Genomic DNA, 19,728 nt, shown 5'->3' on the forward strand with positions numbered 1-19,728 from the left:
TCTGTGGAGGGGGAATACTCCAAGTAAATATTTACAGCAATGCAAAACAAACTTCAAGGGGAATACTACTTTTTTGGAGGTGGGTACAGTATCAGAAGCAGCTTTGACCTCATGCTCTGTCTTTGTTGCTGTAGTTCGCCTATATTGAATGAATATTTTGTGAGTGAGGCTGATTTAAAGGGGGGAGCAAAAGGTCCAGAGTGCAGTGGAGTGCACCAGGGGTGAGAGGCATCACAAGTGGGTTGTACCCCGCACCGGGTGACACCATCAGAGGGAGGGGACACCAAAATGATTGGCAGTCATTTTGGTGTCACCCTCTCTAAAAAGTCGGGCACACGATCATGGACCGAGAGCCCGACAGCTGCACAAGAGAGAGGAGGGGACCCGGCAGCATAACTTTTCTCACTGGGTGAAGATGGCCGATGGCAGTTAAGTGCACGTGACGGCATTACGCGCGTTCATGATGACGTCACGTGCATGCGCGATGATGTAATGCACGTGAGCGATGATGTCCCAGCAGGTGACACCCGGTGGCCACAGCGTGTGAAACCACGTATGAGGATGACAGGGACAGGCAGGTACAAAGCCAAGACATGTGAAATTACTCGGTTGGGAGCGCAGGTTGGCATTAAGAGTCACTCTGATTTGTGGTTCATCATTAAAAAGGATACTACCCATTCAGGGCAAAGGGACAGTGTCTGCTAATAGCACACGTGACCACTAATGCATTACTTCTCTGCCTCTTCATGCCTCTGGAGCCCAGAGGCATATCAGCTACAAAATGCACCTATAGCATCCCACACAGATCCTGGCAACCAGTGACATCACTGGTTGCCAGGAGCCAGGTGGGATGCCTGCCTGAGTGAAAAAAAAGTCAGCTGTCTCCATGGGTTGGCGAACTTTTGTTGACTTTTTTTGACCCACGGAGTGGTGCCCCTTCTTCAACTGGCATGCAGGGCATGTGACATATGTGCCATTCCCTGGATACGCCACACCACTGCCTCTGTTGCTAAAACCCTCCCACTGTGATCTGCAGTGCCTGGGAGGGGGAGCGTGTGAGACACAAATTAAGGAGATGTAGCCCCTACCACCTTATGTGGAGTGGCTACTAGAAATTTAGTGGTTGCCAAAGCTGTAGTCAGTCTGGCTGAATTATAGTTCGTATTTATCTGGTTAATCCCAGGTGCTCTGACATTGATTGTATCTGCCTGAGTGGGGTGTGACCCTGTGGCAGTGTTGGACAGCCAATGGGGGAACATTATAAGTGTTTGTGGCTCACCAGCCAATCACTGGGGGTTTGATGGACAGTGGTGCATGTTGGGGGAGTGCATATATACTCAGGGGAATTGATATGTTGTCGGGACTCGGGCCGTGGTCCGGTCCTGGCTGGGCCGTCTATGTGCTCAGTCTAGTCCGCCCCCGGGCTTAAGCTGGGGGTGTTATGCTCGAATGTGCGGGAAATGTTGCCTTAAGCCTGGAGGAGGCCTTACATGTGGGCCCTGGAGGGGTCAGTGACTGATCAAGGAAGAGAACCAGAGAAGCTGGATGGCTACTGGAGGTGCTCGGTACTGTAATGGACCTCAAGAGCAAGTCTGGTGTCTCTCCCATTGTATATCTCATACCTAGCCCTGTTCAGCTGCTGCCCTAATACTGAATGGAATACTGAAAGGGAATTGCCATGGATGTTTGGATGTCCTAAGCCCTATACCCTCCCTCTCAGTTGATGATTTACAATAAAGCATTGGGAAAAGGTACTTAAAGTGACCGGCGCCCAACTTTCTTTGACCACACATCCCTTTACTGGCCTAGGATCTGCCCCTGAGAATGAAATGTCAGCCCTATTTGCCCTCCTCTTGCCTTTGCCATCTGAGCACCTGTCCACCCGGGTAATACCCTCCGCCATCCCCGGGTCTGTGAGCGACAGACATGGCACCCAGGTGGACAGGTGCTGGGGGTCCATGCTATGCCTCTGGAGGTCAGCGCTACAGAGGCTTTGGCTCAGCCAGGCAAGGTAAAGCTTTATGAGGCTTTTTCATCACATAGTAATTGAATTTGGGACTTGTTAAGACCTTCATACAGGAGCCTTTAGTTGTCTTTTAAGGTGGTTTTTCAGGGAGCAATGGGCTTTAAATGGCACCAAAGATTTATGAAATTGAGTTTCACCTATCCTGGACTTGGCTTTAAGGTCATTAACACCTGGTCAAGAACACTAAGTGAAATAAATTAACCACTTGCTCACCGGGGTGTTTACACCCCCTTCCTGTCGCAGCCATTTTTCAGTATTCAGCACTGCGGTACTTTGACATTTATTCCGTCATGCAGCGCTGTACTGAAATAAATGTTATACATTTTTTTGGGGACAGATAGAGCTTTATTTTGGTGGTATTTAATCACCACTGAGGTTTTTTTTTATTTAATATAACAAAAAAAGGTACCGAATATTTTCTTTAAAAATGTTATTTTTGCTAAAATATAAAAGACGCGGTCACATTGGGTAAATAGACACCAAACATGTCAAGCCTTAAAATTGCGCGCGCCCACGAAATCGCAAAAAACCACCAAAGCCAAAATTTGCTATAGGCGACACTTTAAAAGATTTTAACGCTCATCAGTTTAGTGTTATCAGTGATTGATGGCCCTAAAATTATTGCTCGCAGCGATATGTAACACGTGCAGCATAATTGGAGAAATCGCTGTTTTTGCGTGTAGGTGCATGTAACGCATTTTTGCGCATCTATGTGGGGGTGGGGAACTTTTACAACATTTTGTGTGTTTTTTTTTTTGTTTTGTGTGTGTACATTTGTATTTATTTTGTGAGCATTTTTTTTTTTTTACACCTAACTTTATTGTTATCACATATGGTGCTCCTATGTGATAACAAATTACAGTGACAGGTCCCCTTTATGGAGACATCAGGAGTCTCTAAGACCCTTAATGTCACCTAGGGATCCCCAGAGAAGCTGATGAAGCACAGATCTGTACCGGAGAGTGACAGAGGAATGCGGAAGTGATGTAATATAAATCACTTCCTGCATTCAGAGACCAGGAGGAGAGCGGAGGGAGATCACGGACTGATTCTGAGCCTGATGAAGGGGTACTTCTGAGACACCGAAAGCGCTTGTACTGAATGGCAATCTGTCATTAAAGGACTTTTTGCTGTACATATTTGTGGTGTGTTGGTGACAATTTGTACTACTTCTTTACTGATCTCCCTATGTTCTCAGTGAACAGAGCCACATCGCCCGGGACGGATGGACACCGTGATCGCGGGGACGACGGCGGCGGGGACAGCAACGGCGACAAGAGGAAAGGGGGCGCACCCTCACTTGCATCATACAAGCGATCGGGAGTCTTTACAGATGTCGGACCGCTTGTATGTAAACGGCCATCGCTGGCCGTTTAAAATCCTAGCGGGCTCCCGCTCATGCGCGCCAGGGGGCGCGAGCGGGCACGGGCACGAAGGACGTCTAAAGACGCCCACCCGCATCCAGGAGACTCCCGTCCAGCCGTCTTTCAACGTCTTTCAACGATCGGCGGCCGGGAAGTGGTTAAAGTGATATTTAAGTCAAAATGTTTTTAAGATACAATATTTAATGTGCTGATGAAGTCACTTACAATGGATGCTGCTGCTTGATGTTTAAAAGTTTTAGTTTCCTGCAGAATCAGCTGGTCCCCTGAGCACTGGTCCTGATATCCTGTTTTAGGTTGACTCCTTTCCCTTGCAGGATCCTATGGAGCCACCCTTGTATGTGCTAGTAAGCTGTGTGTTTCTCCACAAACACACAGGAACAGAGGAGAGTGTTCGCAGGGCTGTGTGTCTCCTGTTAGTGCTATGTCTGTCGCACCCAGACATGGGGATGGCAGAGGGTATTACCCGGGTGGACAGGTGCTCAGATGCCAGGCAAGAGGAGGACAGGGGAGCTGTATAACCACCCAGATCACTTGTACTAGTCCACTATTGTGCTGACCCCCACTTCCAGGGGCGGACTGGGCCGTGGGGCAGGGTGGCAATTGCCCCCCGGGCCTCTGTGCTGCCTTTAAAAATGGCCGCTGCCCGCGGCCGTCAGGGGGCCTGTCACTGGCCCCGCTAAAAGGATTTCACGGCCGCCGCTGCAGTGGCTCACGGCGGCCGATCGCTCCTCTAGGCTGACCTCTGGAGGCCCCCGCGGGCTGCCCTCTACAGTGCCTGATTAGATCCAGCCAGCGCGGATCGCATCGGTATGCGATCCGTGCTGGCTGGATCAGGCACTGTAGAGGGCAGCCCGCGGGGGCCTCCAGAGGTCAGCCTAGAGGAGCGAGCGGCCGTCGTGTACAGAGCCGCATCTGAAGCGGGCTGGCCGGCCAGGTGCATGTGGCATAGAGGCAGTGGAGGGAGGGAGCCACTGCAGCTGCGGCCACAGCAGACCCAACCAGGGAGCCCCCACTGACAAGCAAGGTAAGGCGACACATTTAAAAAAAAAAATCCGGGGATATTTTTAAATATCCCCGGGAACATAAAATAAAACTTTTTTTTTTTTAAATACTCACCTGATCGACCGCCAATTGCAGCCTCCCATCTCCCACGCTGTCAGAAGCTTGCGCGCGCTGGGTTGCCCCTGTCTGTCTGACATCTTGTGTCTGGGTTTCTGCTGCCATGAAACTCGGACACAGCGTTCAAAACCCGGACTGTCCGGGTGAATCCTGGACAGGTGGCAACCCTACCTGCAATGACAACATTGAATGCTGAGTTTACTTATTTTAATGGTTCACATATTGTTCTTTATATTTCTTCTGACATTACATGGAAAAAAGAATCCCTCATTACATTAGTGGTCGGTGTAGAATCCCCCCTTACATTAGTGGTCGGTGTAGAATCCCCCCTTTACATTGGTCCCCCCTTTACATTGGTCAGTGTAGAATCCCCCATTACATTGGTGGTCGGTGTAGAATCCCTCATTACATTAGTGGTCGGTGTAGAATCCATCCTTACATTGGTGGTCAGTGTAAAATCCCCCCTTACATTGGTGGTCAGTGTAAAATCCCCCCTTACATTGGTGGTCAGTGTAAAATCCCCCCTTACATTGGTGGTCAGTGTAAAATCCCCCCTTACATTGGTGGTCGGCGTAGAACTGCCCTTTACATTAGTGGTCAGCGTAGAATACCCCCTTACATTGGTGGTCAGCGTAGAACTGCCCTTTACATTAGTGGTCAGCGTAGAATACCCCCTTACATTGGTGGTCAGCGTAGAACTGCCCTTTACATTGGTGGTCAGTGTAGAATCCCCCTGTCACGATCTGGGATCAGGCTCAGAGTCCAGTAGCTGAAACAGCAGGCAAATTTGTGGAATAACAGGCCGGGTTTGGTACACAAGCAGACGGTAGTAGTATGAGAGCAGGCAGAAGCGTAGTCAGCGAACAAGCCGAGGTCAGTAGCCAAAGATATCAGGTATGAAGCGGAAGATGATGAGAGTAGTAAGTGAATCAGCAGCCAAAGGTCAGTACACAGGTAGCAGTATGAGCGGATTGTATCACAGAAGGAGCAGGAAGCAAGATATTGGCAGGAGCACAATAATCTGGCAAACAGAAAGTGCAGAGGCATGGCTTAAAGAGGAAGTTCAGTGGTCAGTGTAGAATCCCCCCTTATATTGGTGGTCAGCGTAGAATCCCCCATTACATTGGTGGTCAGCATAGAACCCCCCTTATATTGATGGTCAGTTTAGGACCCCCCTTACATTGGTGGTCAGCGTAGAACCCCCCTTATATTGATGGTCAGTTTAGGACCCCCCTTACATTGGTGGTCAGCGTAGAACCCCCCTTATATTGATGGTCAGTTTAGGACCCCCCTTACATTGGTGGTCAGCGTAGAACCCCCCTTACATTGGTGGTCAGTGTAGAATGATGGTGTGAGCCCAGCCTAACTCATAACTGATGAGCATGTTGTCACAACAGCAATCTGGGGATTTTCCAGAATACAGCGTATAAATAGAGTATGCAGTTCCTCCTACAGCACCCGGCTGTGACAATGATCAGACACATCTTCCTCCTTCTCTCTCTTTGCTCTCCAGCACATGGTGAGTATTGTACTATATACACAAACTGTACCGTCTTTATATTACCAGTTCAGTGCTGTTCACTGTCAATGCAGCAACAGTCAGGCAGTTGCCCACTGACCCTTAAAGGGAACCTGTCATAGTCAAGGAAGCAGCCTGCCATTGCTTATACCTCCTGCAATTGCTGGACGCCCAGTTGTCACTGACTTTCTTGCTACTTGAAGTTGTCAGTGACATCTGATTTTTTTCCCTGATGCACCTGCTTGTTCCAGGTCAGTGACTACGTAAAGTACTGAAGACAGAGACAACGGAGGCGACTAGAATGTTTTAGGGGGTCAGGCAATGATCAGTGCCTTATTTTGCTCAGGCTTACTTTATCATCATTGGATTTGAGAAATGGATTTGCTTTTGATTTTTGTGTTCTTTGTATGGAAGATGCAGAGCCAGGTCCTGATCTAAAGGTGTTGTGAATGAGGCGGCGGGATGTTGAGGGGTTGACGTTGAATTAATTCATTGTCTGTCTTCAATAAAATTTAGCTCTGTGCAAAATGTGCACAATCTCAGAGCGGGTTTAAAGAAGAACGCCAGGGGGAAAAAAACTTTATTAACCCTTGCAGTGGGGCTACCTTCACACTGCCAGGGTTAAGTGCACATTTTTGTCTAGGTGCAGAAAACAAAAAATAGTTATACTCACTAGGCCATCCAAGCGGGTTTGTTCTTACACGCTGTCTGTCTCGGGCATCTCTCCCTCCTCTCAGCGGTCTAAAGGTGCCCATACACTGCACGATTCTTGTACGAGAATCACGGGAAATCCAGCGATCGTACGAGAATCGTGCAGTGTGAATGAAGACGTGCGACCGTTTCTACTGTACTCTACGTCTTTTGTCTAAGGCGCATGCTAGAAAACCAGCCGAGAATCGTACAATTTTCGGCTGCTTTTTAGCATGATCGTAAGATCAATGCCGCACGGGCCGGTGTGAGCACACGCACGCTGCCCGTTCAGCATTGCGGTCATCGGAAGCCCACCCATCAGGGGGGCGGGCTTGCGATGATTGCAAGTACGATCTGCCTGTCCAAGATGGGCAGATCGTAAGTTTTTTTAAATTACTTTACAACTATTGCAAGACTAAGGTCTTGTGATGGTTGTAAAGTGTATGGCCACCTTAAGGATCCTGGTGTCATCCAGTTCTATACACTGTGCATAGAATGTGTATAGACGTGAGGACACCGAGGAGCAGTCCATCTGTGCTGTGAGGAGGAGGAGACACGCTTCAGTGATCACATAAGCAGGGAGCTGGCTCGGATGGACTGGTGAGTATAACTTTTCTTTTTTTTTTTTTAGCACCTTGACCTAAACGAGCACTTAACCCTTGCAGGTAGCCCCACTGCAAAGGTTGATAATTTTTTTTGAACTGGAGTTCTTCTTTAAGGCCCCATTCACACTGGGAAAAAAAAAGTAGAACCTGCTCTACTTTCTTCAGCACAGCACAACACAACGCGTCAAAAGCGGATGTAAACGGAAAACAGAACGCAGGTAAAAAAAAAAAGAATGCATAGAAGTTTGTCTATTCAGGACATATCAATTAAAATAAAGAATGGCAAAAAAGAAAAAACATGACAAAAAAAAGGGAACGCAAGGGAAGTCAACGGACCTCCGCTGACTTCCATTTTCGCCCCGATTCTGCTGTGAATGGGCCCTTAAGCTGAACAACAGCCTTTTAATGATAAAAAAGTACAACTATATATTTTTTTTAAAAATACACTGTTGCTGGATATCGTAACATGTTAGAGATTTATATTTGAAGGCTTTAAAAGCTATTAAGAGGTCTACTTTAAGGGTTCATTCGAATGGGTGTGCACGTCCATACAACGTGCACAGCTGTAAAATGACCCAATCCCGGGAGGGACAGGTGCTGTGTGTAATTGCTCGTAGCAGCTCGTTCTTTCCTATGGGAGGACATGGTTACATCTGGTCACACACACACTCGAAGCTGCACATCTGCATGGCCGGGTGCAGGTGCCTGCAATTGATGATTTAGGTCCATCATTTGGAAGGAAAGTCATGCTCTCTGGTGCGCAATGCCTGACTTGAATGTCTTTGAGTAGATTGTCTAACATGTAATCCATCCACATGATGATGACTCCATTGACTTTTGCTTTATTTGTCTTGCTACTAAAGGCTCAGTCATGGTAATCAGCGAGGAAAAGCAAGCAGCAACAGTCGGTGGCAATGTAACCCTCCAGTGCCGGCTGCAGGCCAGCCAACCAAACATCTTCCAAATCACATGGCAGAAGGAGACGGGCAACTTCACCGGGCCAATAGCTACCTCCAGCAAAATGTTTGGAAATAAGATACTGGGACCCTTCTCTAATCGGACTGCACAATACACAGTAGACACACTCAATGTGTCCGCCATTACCATTAGCTCAGTGACCTTGGAAGATCAGGGGTGTTTTAAATGCATCTTTAATATTTATCCGATTGGTGCAAATTCTGGAACAATCTGCCTGGACGTCTATGGTAAGAACTGCAATTTGTGAAAGCTCTGTGCCATCTGCATTTTATAACATTATATGATATTATAACAAATATGATCTTAACTATATAGCTAAATGTTTGTGGACACCGAACCATCACCATCATTGAGCTAGTTGGACATTCCATTCCAAAATCAAATGATTATGTTGAGGTGTTTCTGGTATAGGGTTACAGGTGAAACTCGAATAATTAGAATATCGTGCAAAAGTAATTGCAGTAAGTGTTGCAAAAGGGGCCCAAACCAAGTACTGAGTACATATGCATGCTTGTACTTTTCAGAGGTCCGATATTGTTCTATGTACAATCCTTGTTTTATTGATTGCATGTAATAATCTACTTTTTTGAGGTTGTGGATTTGGGGTTCTTGGGGTTTTCATGAGCTGTAAGCCATAATCATCACAATTATGACAAATCACGGCTTGAACTATCTCGCTTTGCATGTAATGAGTCTATCTCATATATTAGTTTCACCTTTTAAGTTGCATTAGTGAAATAAATGAACTTTGCACGATATTCTAATTATTCGAGTTTCACCTGTATATTAATAATACAGGATACAACACACATCTTAGGCGATTGTGCGCTTCCAAACTTCTGACAACATTTTGGGGAAATCCCTTTTCTTTTCTATCCCAACTGTTCCCCGGTGCACAAAGGCAGCTTCATAAAGACACTGTTTAATTAGTTCTTCAGGTCTTCAGGTTCTTCAGGTCTTCTCATCCAACATGGTTTGGCCAGTTTGGTGTGGAGGAACCTGAGTGGCCTGCACAGAGCACTGACCTCAATCCTACTGAACTCTTTTGGGCTGAATTGGAACACGGATTGTGAGCCAGGTCTTCTCATCCAACATGGTTTGACCAGTTTGATGTGGAAGAACCTGGGTGGCCTGACCTCAATCCTAGTTAACGCCTTTGGGGTTAATTGGAACACGGATTGTGAGCCAGGTCTTCTCATCCAACATGGTTTGACCAGTTTGATATGGAGGAATCTAAGTGGTCTACACAGAGCCCTGACCTGAACATGCTTGGAATGAATTTGAACACCAAATGTGAGCCAGATTCTCTCATCCAACATCAGTACCAGATCTCTTTTGGCTGAATACACACAAATTCCTACAGACACCCTCCAAAATCTTGTGGAAAACCTTCAGAGAAGAGAAGAGAAGAGAGGATCTAACTTCAAATGAATGTCCATAGTTCTGAAATGGGATTTGAAACAAGCTCAAATAGGTGTGATGGTCAGGTGTCCACAAACTTTTGGCCATAAAGTATATTCCCTTTAAGTGCACAACCTCGAGTAAGGTTTAAAGGGTACTTGTTCATCCATGTATCCACCCCTGTACCCCGCTTTGTCCAACTAGGGATGTTCAGATACCATTGCCAATACTTGGCATTTTCATGAAAACTATCAAGGTGGCAGAGGTTGCAGCTAGGACCTGGCCCTCACGCTCCACCACTGTCCTGAAATCATTAGTCGATATTATTTTAGAAAAACTGTCACATGACAATAAACAAAAATGTATCAGTACTTGTATCTGTGAGAACCTGGACAGGTATCAGTACTTGTACTTGGAAAAATGGTATCGGTGCATTACTTATATATATTTATAAAAAAACAAATCATACATTAAAACAGAGATGTACAAATCCCAGGAGCTCCGTGTGCTCCTTACAAATGACAGCTGCCTTCTAACTTTTGAATTTTTCTCTAGTCTAGTCCTGGAGCTGGAAAAGTATCTGTACTTGTACTTGTACTGAGTACGGAACTTGGTATCTGAACATCCCTATCTCCAGCCATTGAAGCAGATTTGAATATAAGTCCATATCTTGGACTTGGATCATAAAACAGTTCAGGCTTTGTCCAGGGTTCAGGTTTAACCCTCTGGTGCTCTAGGCCTGGCGTGATATCCCCCATATGTATTGAGAAATACAGGTGAAACTCGAATAATTAGAATATCGTGCAAAAGTAATTGCAGTAAGTGCTACAAAAGGGGCCCAAACCAAGTACTGAGTACATATGCATGCTTGTACTTTTCAGAGGTCCGATATTGTTCTATGTACAATCCTTGTTTTATTGATTGCATGTAATAATCTACTTTTTGAGGTTGTGGATTTGGGGTTCTTGGGGTTTTCATGAGCTGTAAGCCATAATCATCACAATTATGACAAATCACGGCTTGAATTATCTTGCTTTGCATGTAATGAGTCTATCTCATATATTAGTTTCACCTTTTAAGTTGCATTAGTGAAATAAATGAACTTTGCACGATATTCAAATTATTCGAGTTTCACCTGTACATATAGCTGATATTTAGTCATACCTTGTTTTTTTTTTTTGGTTTCTATTGGGAGGGGGGTTCACATTTTGTTTCTGGTTTGTCATACTGCAAATTGTTCTTAGAACGTAAGGGGAAGTTTATGTTTCCCATTTCACATGTAAGCAAGGTTAAACCCAAGTGCAGAGTTTTTTGGGATTTTCCTGATTACTTATTGTAAAATTTCATAAACAATCATACATATTCACAGGGATTTCCTGTGACCGCCTTGTAATGCAAGTCATCTCCAATCAGTATGGTTTTGATGTTGTCACTTGTGCATTGTTGTCTGCGGGAGCAACAGACACTAAGCAGAATGGACTTGGCAATGCAATTGTAAGGAATGACCAATGGAATTTTAGGGGAATACTTTTCGCTAAGCAGCTGCATCATACCAAATATATGATAACCCTGAACAAATGAATATTTTACACCATTGGGGGTCATAGTAAGTCACTCAGCCACAGCATACTATGTCAGGTAAAACATCACTCATTGGCAGAATATAATTTGCCAATTCCCCCTCCCCCCCCCCAATGGAGCAAATATTCGATTAAAGCTGTGGTTTTCAATCTGTGTAACCTCAGGGCCCACATTTGTCTTTGGTCATTAGGTTGCAACCCAAGTTGCACTGAAATGGAATTGCAGTACCGGGCATTCGGGTGCAGGCGATCGCACTGTTGGTTGGAGGTGCATTTGGGAAGTCATTCAAATTAATGGCAAACCAACACACCTTCCACACCAAAACGCGCAGTAGGTGCGATTGCGTGGCACAGTGCTACATGCACTGTACTAGTGTGAACGGACCCTCAAAAACACTGTCAGACACACACACACACACACTCACCGACATTCTCACACACCCACCGACATTCTCAGCCATGTGTGCATTGCTTGTACAGCTCCCTTGCACGCCCTGTAGAGGTTCCGGGAGCCAGAATGTGACATCAGTCCAGACCAGGCACCTCTGCAGGGCACATGTGGGAGCTGTAAGCAATGGATGTATGGATGGAGCTCCCTTGTGGCCATACTTCTAGCCCACCCCACCTCAAGCTGACACGCAGGGCCGGGCAGCATATTGTGAATAGCTGCTTATGAAGAGTCTCTCACCTAGAAAAGTGGAAAGCATGGGGTCACGACCCACTTTTGGGTCACGATTCACCAGTTGAGAACCAAAGCATTAAAACATGTGTCCATACCTCCCAACCTTCCAAGATGTGAAAGAAGGTCACCTTTTAGCACAGACTTGTTAGGCAAGGGACACACCTCTGATCATGTGGACCATTTTAAGCTGAAGTTTACTAAGAGCCAAGTTATTTTTAGCTTTGGATAGAGTGCTAAAATCCTGGTTTTATTGATGCCTGTGTCCACTCTGGAGATCTTTACCCTCCCTTTTCGTCCTGGTGACCACTCTCTCCAGTAAAGTAATTAAAGAGAAATTCAAAGAATTACAAAACTAACCCTTGCAGTGGGGCTACCCTGCACTGTAAGGGTTAATTGCTCATTTTTCTCTAGAGGATGGAATGAAGCAGACAAACTCACTCGATCCCCTTCTTTTACGGGCTCCGGTGGTCTAAGGGCCAATGGCATTATCACTTCTTATGAAGGTCCATTGGCTTGCATTAAACACGATGATGTCGAAGATCATTCTACAGCTGAGGCAGGGGGGAGAGAGGGGAGTGCTGACCACCACGTCTTATGCAGGTCAATGAACCTGCATAAAAAGTGATGACATCAGCAGTCCTTAGGAGCGCTGGAACCCAGGAGAGAAGCGGCTGTGGGGACCGGTCTAGCAGCACGTGGGACAGACGTTCAGGTGAGTATACCTGCTTCATTTGTGCTCCCAGACCTTGCAGTGCAGGGAAAGCCCCTTTGCAAGGGGATGTTTTGTAAATGCCTTTATTTAGGTGGAGAATTGTTACAGGAAAAGGAAGGGAAATATAACAGTGGTGACAACAGTCCATGAGGGGATTAACAGTCTCTTTGGGAATCTCAGCTGCGTTTCGTGGAAAGCGTTGCTTAGTTGGGAATTTCACTGATGCGTATGCTGTGCTCTCCGATTTCAGTTTCAGTTTCACTGATACGTGGAAATCCCTGAAAGGGAATCCCCCGCCTCCCCCCCCCTCCCCCAAAAAAAGAGGAAGGAGTTAAAATAAAAGCAATTTCAAATTCATATACTGTAATTGTTTTAGTATCACAATGACTACAGATGGGGTAGAAGCTAAAGTTGCCCATACTTGATGAACCGATTGAAATTTGCTCAGTGGGTGGTCCTGCTTGCCGATATTCTTTAACCACTTGCTGTCCGGAGCATTTTCTTACTATTTGCACACACAAGATACAATATAAATTTCTGGCTAGAAAACAGCTTCAGACCCCCAAACAATGATATATGTTCTGAAAGCAGAGGCCCTGTAGAATAAAAAAATGCTAGTTGTAATTTTTTATGTCGCACGGTATTTGCGCAAATGTTTATCAAACCAGTAATTTTAGGATAAAATAAACTAAATTAAAATTCAGCGCTCAGAAACAGAATATAATACCCATTTTTTTGGTAAAATATAAAAGACGAGGTCACGTCGGGTAAATAGATACCAAACATTGAATTTAACACTTAAAATTGTGTTCGCCCGTGAAGCTGCAAAAAACTTCAATACCCAAAATGTCCCATAGAGAACACTTTAAACGCTTTTACCGCTCATCAGTTTAGTACTAACAGTGATTAATGGCAATAGAATGATTGCTCTCACTCCGACGTTCGCGGCGATATGTAACGTGTGTAACGCAATTGTCGTTTTGGCACGTAAGCGCACCGACGCGCGTTTGCGTGTGTATGTGCGTGCACATGGGGGGCGGGAGGCCTTAAAAAAATGTTTAGTGGTAGTACTAATAGCAGATAGGGTGTGAGAGATCCTCTTTATGGAGATATCAGGAGTCTTTCAGACCCCTAATGTCACTTAGGGACCCCAAAGAAGGTGAGGAAGCAGAGATCTGTTTCCCCAGCTTCATCTCTTGGCTCTATGAGCCGGAGACTGCGTACAGTGAACATTAACAGCCATTGGCGGCTGTTAAAAATGACGCTAAGAACACGGTTGCTGCAGCCGCCTTGTTCTTGTTTTAACCACTTCTGCGGGCCGCCGTCTATAGACGTATTGCGGCCCGGAAGTGCTTAGTGGAAAATTATAGGCCAAACAGAGTCTTCATCCAGTCAGATGCTGGCTCTGTTCAGGTATTTTGACAGCCAGCAGGACCGAGTGACAAAATACAGGAGCTGCAGCGGGAGATTGCACCATCCATGATAAACAGGAATCATTTTCTTTCCATTTAGCACCCAGGCTGAATGATACAAATCTGTAGGTGTATGTGAATCGGTCTACATTGGAGCTGTGGGTGGCCCTGCCGACACCACCTGCTTCCACAAAAGCCCTTTTTTTTTTTTTTAAACCAGGTAGAAAATGATCAGCTGGACAGTGTCTGTATCTAGACAGATGTAGTCACTGCCAGGCATGGGAGCAGCGGTTACTAAATACAATAGCCAGCAGTGGGATATCCTCTATCCACGCAGGTTTGCATTGATGAGACATTTTAATGATTTCTCGCGTTCAGCCCAGCCAGACATGGACACAAAAAAATCATTCTTCTAAAAAATCACAATCTAAATCATTCTTGCCTAACTACACCAAAGCTAAAAATATATTTTTTTAAACATGTTTTCCTGTAGATCCTAGCCCCAGGCCATACTTAGGTGCTTATTCCCAGATCAGGATTATATCTCTCCTTCCAGTGATAAGTCTCACCCGTTGTCATTTAATGGCCCAATGGCAGAGCCTCAACAGTTGACTGAAGCAGTGGCATTTGACAGTCACATGACAAGGGGTGGGGCTTAGTGGCAGGAGGGTGTGGCTTCATTTTAATTTGGGCAACATTCAAGGCTCCATATATAGCCCCGGCCTAGGATCCGAGGGGGCTCCACAGTACAGAGGGATCCATCTACAAACGAACACAGGCACTACAACAGTTGTGCAACTATATCCATAGCAGCCCATACGGCTGCTATGGAGCCTGGGGGTTGAAGGGGGACCCCATAAGGCAGGTTGTTGTGGCAAAATAAACATAGAACATCTGTGTGCGTGTGAAGATACTACAGCACTGCTGGAGTGGTTGCAGTTGACAATACTAATTCCCATCGCTTCTCGGCTTTTTGGCTAAGATCAAGTGTAGTATCTGTTCTTATCAGTTGTTGGAGGGGAGAGGATGTTGCCACCCGATGGGAGAACATCCTAGTACCCTCTGACGTAATGGTGGGTGTTGGAGGACGGTTTGGTCCACTGCTAGTTGCGTCAGGCCCTGATGATCGGGTAGACCCTAGACAGTGGGAGGACCCCCGACGGCACTACCTCCTGATGTGAGTGGAGAACCACAGGGTCTGGCCCGAGGGTTCGGGGGCTGCAGAAGCCCGTGGTGTTGTGCCCCCTGGGGGTGGCGTCCCAGGGGTGCTCAGAAAGACACTTGGGTATGGGACCCCACATGACTCACTGCAGCACTTGGTCACACACCACATTGCAATTTTGTGCACTTCGCCTCTTGGACAGGCCTTATGGCTAGTCTGGGGCAATATTTTTGCACTCCGGCCCCTAAGGCCTGTCAGCGTGGTGCACTGGCACTTTAGCTTTATTTATGCACTATATCCACGATTGGCACTTTTTTATTTTACTATTTGACCCACAGATGCTGAAGGTGCAGGTTTCTTCGGGGCCGGTTCCTGACGCTGGGAGGAGATTCTGTGCCTCCTACGGGGTTCTCTGTCTCCTCCCACCCAGGAGGGGGGTCTCTCTTCGGGAGATCCCCCCTGCCTAGTACTGTGAGGGACCTGTTTCGGCAGGTCCCCGAAGGAAATGGTCCACCGGCCTTCAGGTTGGTGGGCCAACAGTCTCAACCCCTGCCAGGAGCCTTGCGCCCCGGGGGGTCGGGAAATTAGGTCCCTTCTTTCGAAGGACCAAGCACCCTTCTGCACGTTTCTGTGTGCTGTGATTTCACGGTTGCACTTTTTTTGTTCACAGGGGGAAGTTTTGATGCACGTCCACGGGCTTTAAAAAAAAATAAAAAAATCCCTGTAAACAGTGGTGTAACATAGCGGCCCATGTGGCTGTTATAGGGGCCAGTGGTTTGTAGGGGGCCCAAATAGGGATTGCAGAAGTTGCTGCTGACACTGACATTATTAATCAAGAAGAGCTGACATCAGATATACAGGGGTGGGAGAGACTATGCAGGCAGCTCTCCTGCTACCCGACTTTAATATTAATGACAGTAGGGAGGCTGCTGGGGGACCCCATCAAAATTTTGCTATGTGGCCCCATGATCTGTGGTTACATCCCAGCCTGTAAAGTGTACAATGTAGAAGAGTCGGATGTGTAAGAGGGTTCTTGGTGTCCCTAGAGAAGTGCCACAGAGAAAGAGAGAAGTCACTGGGGGGTAGGGTTGCCACCTTTTCTATCAGCGAAACCCGAATACTCTAGCGGCGCACAGAAATGTTTTGGGGAGAATGAGTCACTGCTTATTCATATATAAATAGCGCCACCTATTCATAAGTAAATATCACAGTCAAGACTATTTTCAGGTGTGTGTGTGGGGGGAAGCCCCTATCTTAATTTTGGTTGCCCCTGTCTGCCTGACATCATGTGTCCGGGTCTCATCTGCCATGAAACCCGAACACATCATTTAAAACCCGGACTGCCCGGGTGAATCCCGGACAGGTGGCAACCCTACTGGGGGGCCCTGTGATGTACCGGAGCGTCAGCCCTTGTGTTACCTTTGAAGTGTTTTAATCCAGGTTGAGGCAACTGTAAGTCAAGTGTCTGACCTCATCACCGGTGCTGTGTGCCGGCTTAACCAGCTCACTTGTTGACTTCAAGAATTCTGGATAAAAGTGCTCATACACCTTGCGTTTATTGGACGAAACTTTTCGTCCGATGATCGAACTGTCGTACGATTTTCGTACGGCGGCCCCCCATTATCGCAAGGTTGGATCAGCGGTAATTAGAAGAAAGCACCTGGACGAATTGCAGTAATCCACCGCACGTATTTTCGTCTGCGCATGTGCAGTGTAAATCGTATGAATTTTTTTTTTTTGTAAATTCTTTTTATTGGAAATCGTATGAATTTTGACATACAGAAACGCCACCAACCTTGCGAAAATCGTATGATTGGCCGAAGTTTTCTAACCCGCTGGTTAGTCAAAAGTCGATTGATTGTACAGTATTTGCGGTTGTACACTGCCCATCAACCTTACGGATATCGGACGAAAACGCGATCGCATACGAAAATCGGCCGATATTCGTAAGGTGTATGGGCAGCTTAAGGTTGAGCCCATGTTGTTTTTTTGTAATGAAATAATAATGAAGTAGAATGTAGATGTGGTTCTTATAGGTTGTTGTTTCTTTTACGTCTAGAAAGAAACATATCAGAACCAACTCCGGAAGTTCGTCAGACCGATTCTCATTTTCTAGATGATACAAGTAAGTGGTCACATGGACTATATCACCTTATCAATTGATTGTCCGCAGTGTGCAGTTTTGTCATTGTTCTTGTTGGAGAGAGGGAGAGAGAGAGAGAGAGAGAGAGAGAGAGAGAGAGACACTATCCATCCAGTGTACCCATTGGGGAAGGGGTTCCCCTCACTCATCTGATAATTAAATAGCCAGGATATGGAGAGAATATTGCTCACTTCCTGTTCTCTCTGACACCTATCATGAAGAAGTGATGCAAAATCTCCCAGTTGGGGACACAAAAAGGTCACCACACCAAACAAATACAATATATACTGCAGCTGACCAGTCCTTGGATATGGTGGTGATGTGTCGAAAGTGCGAACTTATCGAGTTGTGGGACCGCATGACTTCCGGTTTCCTCAGAACTACGATGTTTGCACACAAAGCATGTTGTGCGCGAGCGCCATCCACGGCATTGCCCTATACACATAGACCACAGCACAATAAAGTAATAAAATGATGTAGGATCACCGTAATCCAGCACGTTCTTTATCTCTGGTGCCCCACTCAATATGGCTGCCGCTTGAGTGGGGCACCTGAGATAAAGAACGTGCTTGATTACTGTCATCCTACATCATTTTATTACTTTATTGCTGTGGTCTATGTGTATAGGGCAATGCCGTGGATGGCGCTCGTGCAGAACATGTTTTGTGTGCAAACATCGTAGTTCTGAGAAAACCGGAAGTCATGCTGTCCCACAACTCGATAAGTTCGCACTTTCGACACATCAGTGGCTGCATTTGTTTTCTTTTTCCAGGATTTGTTTTCACCTAGTGGTTCTATGATTAGCACCCTCCATGTCCATGGATGGCTACGCTCACAGCTCCGCTGTGTCTATGGGCGGGAGCCATGATTGTCACCCAAGCTGGACAAACATGTCTGCCTTTGTTCATCTCCATTACATGGGAGATTAATAGGTTACAGAAAGAAGATAAGACTGTGTTAGGCTTCCAGTGCAGCTCACAGAAAGAGACCAAGACATTTCCTTGCAGGATCAGCAAGTGTTTTCTGTAGTTGCTGAAAATATTCTTTGCCTAAAAAATGAAAATGAATACAGCCACCACATCTAAGGACCGGTCATCTGTCAATAAAATGACATTTGTTTTTGTTCTTGGGTTTAGTTATTCTATAACAAAGAATAGAAGGATTTTCACTCATTGATCTAGGACAGGGGTAGCCAAACTCCGGCCCTCCAGCTGTGGTCGAACTACAAATCCCATCAGGCATTGCAAGATTCTCACAGCCACAGACATGACTCCCGGAGAGAGATGCATCATGGGATTTGTAGTTTCACCAAAGCTGGAGGGCCGGAGTTTGGCTACACCTGATCTAGGAGGTTGTTATCTGATCTGGTCACTAAATGGCATCTTTTTATTCAACAGCAACTGAAGATGCAGATTCTCCTCTTCCTTATATCATTGTCTCCATCGTCATTATAGTCACTCCAGTCATTGCTATATGTCTTCTTTGGAAAAGATTGGTTGACAAGAGGGCACCCGGAAAAAGAAAATTTTGTTTTGTGAGTATTCAAGGTTTTCATTTGTCATACATTTGCTGCATTGTGACAAAATGTAGGTGAAAGCGGGGTACGCAACCTGGGCACTCCAGCTTTGGTGACGCCACAAATCCCATCATGGTACAGTAGAAAGGCATCATGGCACACTCACAAACCAGCATGTAAAACAACTTGTCTCACCACTAAGGACAATGACAGAGGTTTGGATACACGTCTTCTGCAAAGGATGTGTAAGCCGCACTGCAGCGCCAAGGCACCACTTATAGTGCGGTCCTAACTCTAAACTATGAGAGTCTCCATCTTGGAGCACATGGGGCAGAAGATATCAAATTGGGTGCAAGTCCCATCATGCCTCTGCCTCTGGGAGTCGTGGCTGTCAGCGTCTTGCAATGCATCATGGGACTTGTAGTTCCATAACAGCTGGAGTGCTGAGGCTGTCTACCCCTGGCTTAGTAACAAGAGTTCCAATGTAACCATTCTAGAGAATGTGACCATTGCCACTACTGCCCATAATCTTTAAAGGAGAAGTATGGGGTCTGGGCTTTTCCCCATAGTTCTCCCAAGGGTAACGGGAGGACACAAACTAGCATCCTCCCGTCACCCTAAGCTCAGTATACCGCGAGCTACAGCTCCCTATATACTGAGCAGCCGGAACGGATCTCGACAATTCTGTCTGGATCCACCCAGCTGCGTAATTGACAGCTGGCTCTGCTTATGTAGAGGCAGAGCCAGCTGTACCCGCCCCCTCCCCCGCCAGTTCCGCCAGTCAGCGCTGGAGGATCG

The 19,728-nt window shown here is 46.2% G+C and overlaps 1 protein-coding gene across 1 annotated transcript; it reads left to right on the forward strand.

The window, feature by feature from the left end:
- The first annotated feature begins 8,215 nt into the window (after window positions 1–8,215).
- Window positions 8,216–18,203, forward strand: LOC108788125 (OX-2 membrane glycoprotein-like). The gene is made up of 3 exons (XM_018557852.1): window positions 8,216–8,549; window positions 17,331–17,396; window positions 18,187–18,203. The coding sequence occupies exons 1-3, from the start codon at window positions 8,216–8,218 to the stop codon at window positions 18,201–18,203; spliced, it is 417 nt and encodes a 138-aa protein (XP_018413354.1).
- Window positions 18,204–19,728: the final 1,525 nt, after the last annotated feature.

The sequence above is a fragment of the Nanorana parkeri genome, unplaced genomic scaffold (genome assembly GCF_000935625.1).
Source record: "Nanorana parkeri isolate BGI_ZX_2015 unplaced genomic scaffold, ASM93562v1 scaffold306, whole genome shotgun sequence".
NCBI classification, from domain to species: Eukaryota; Metazoa; Chordata; class Amphibia; order Anura; family Dicroglossidae; genus Nanorana; species Nanorana parkeri.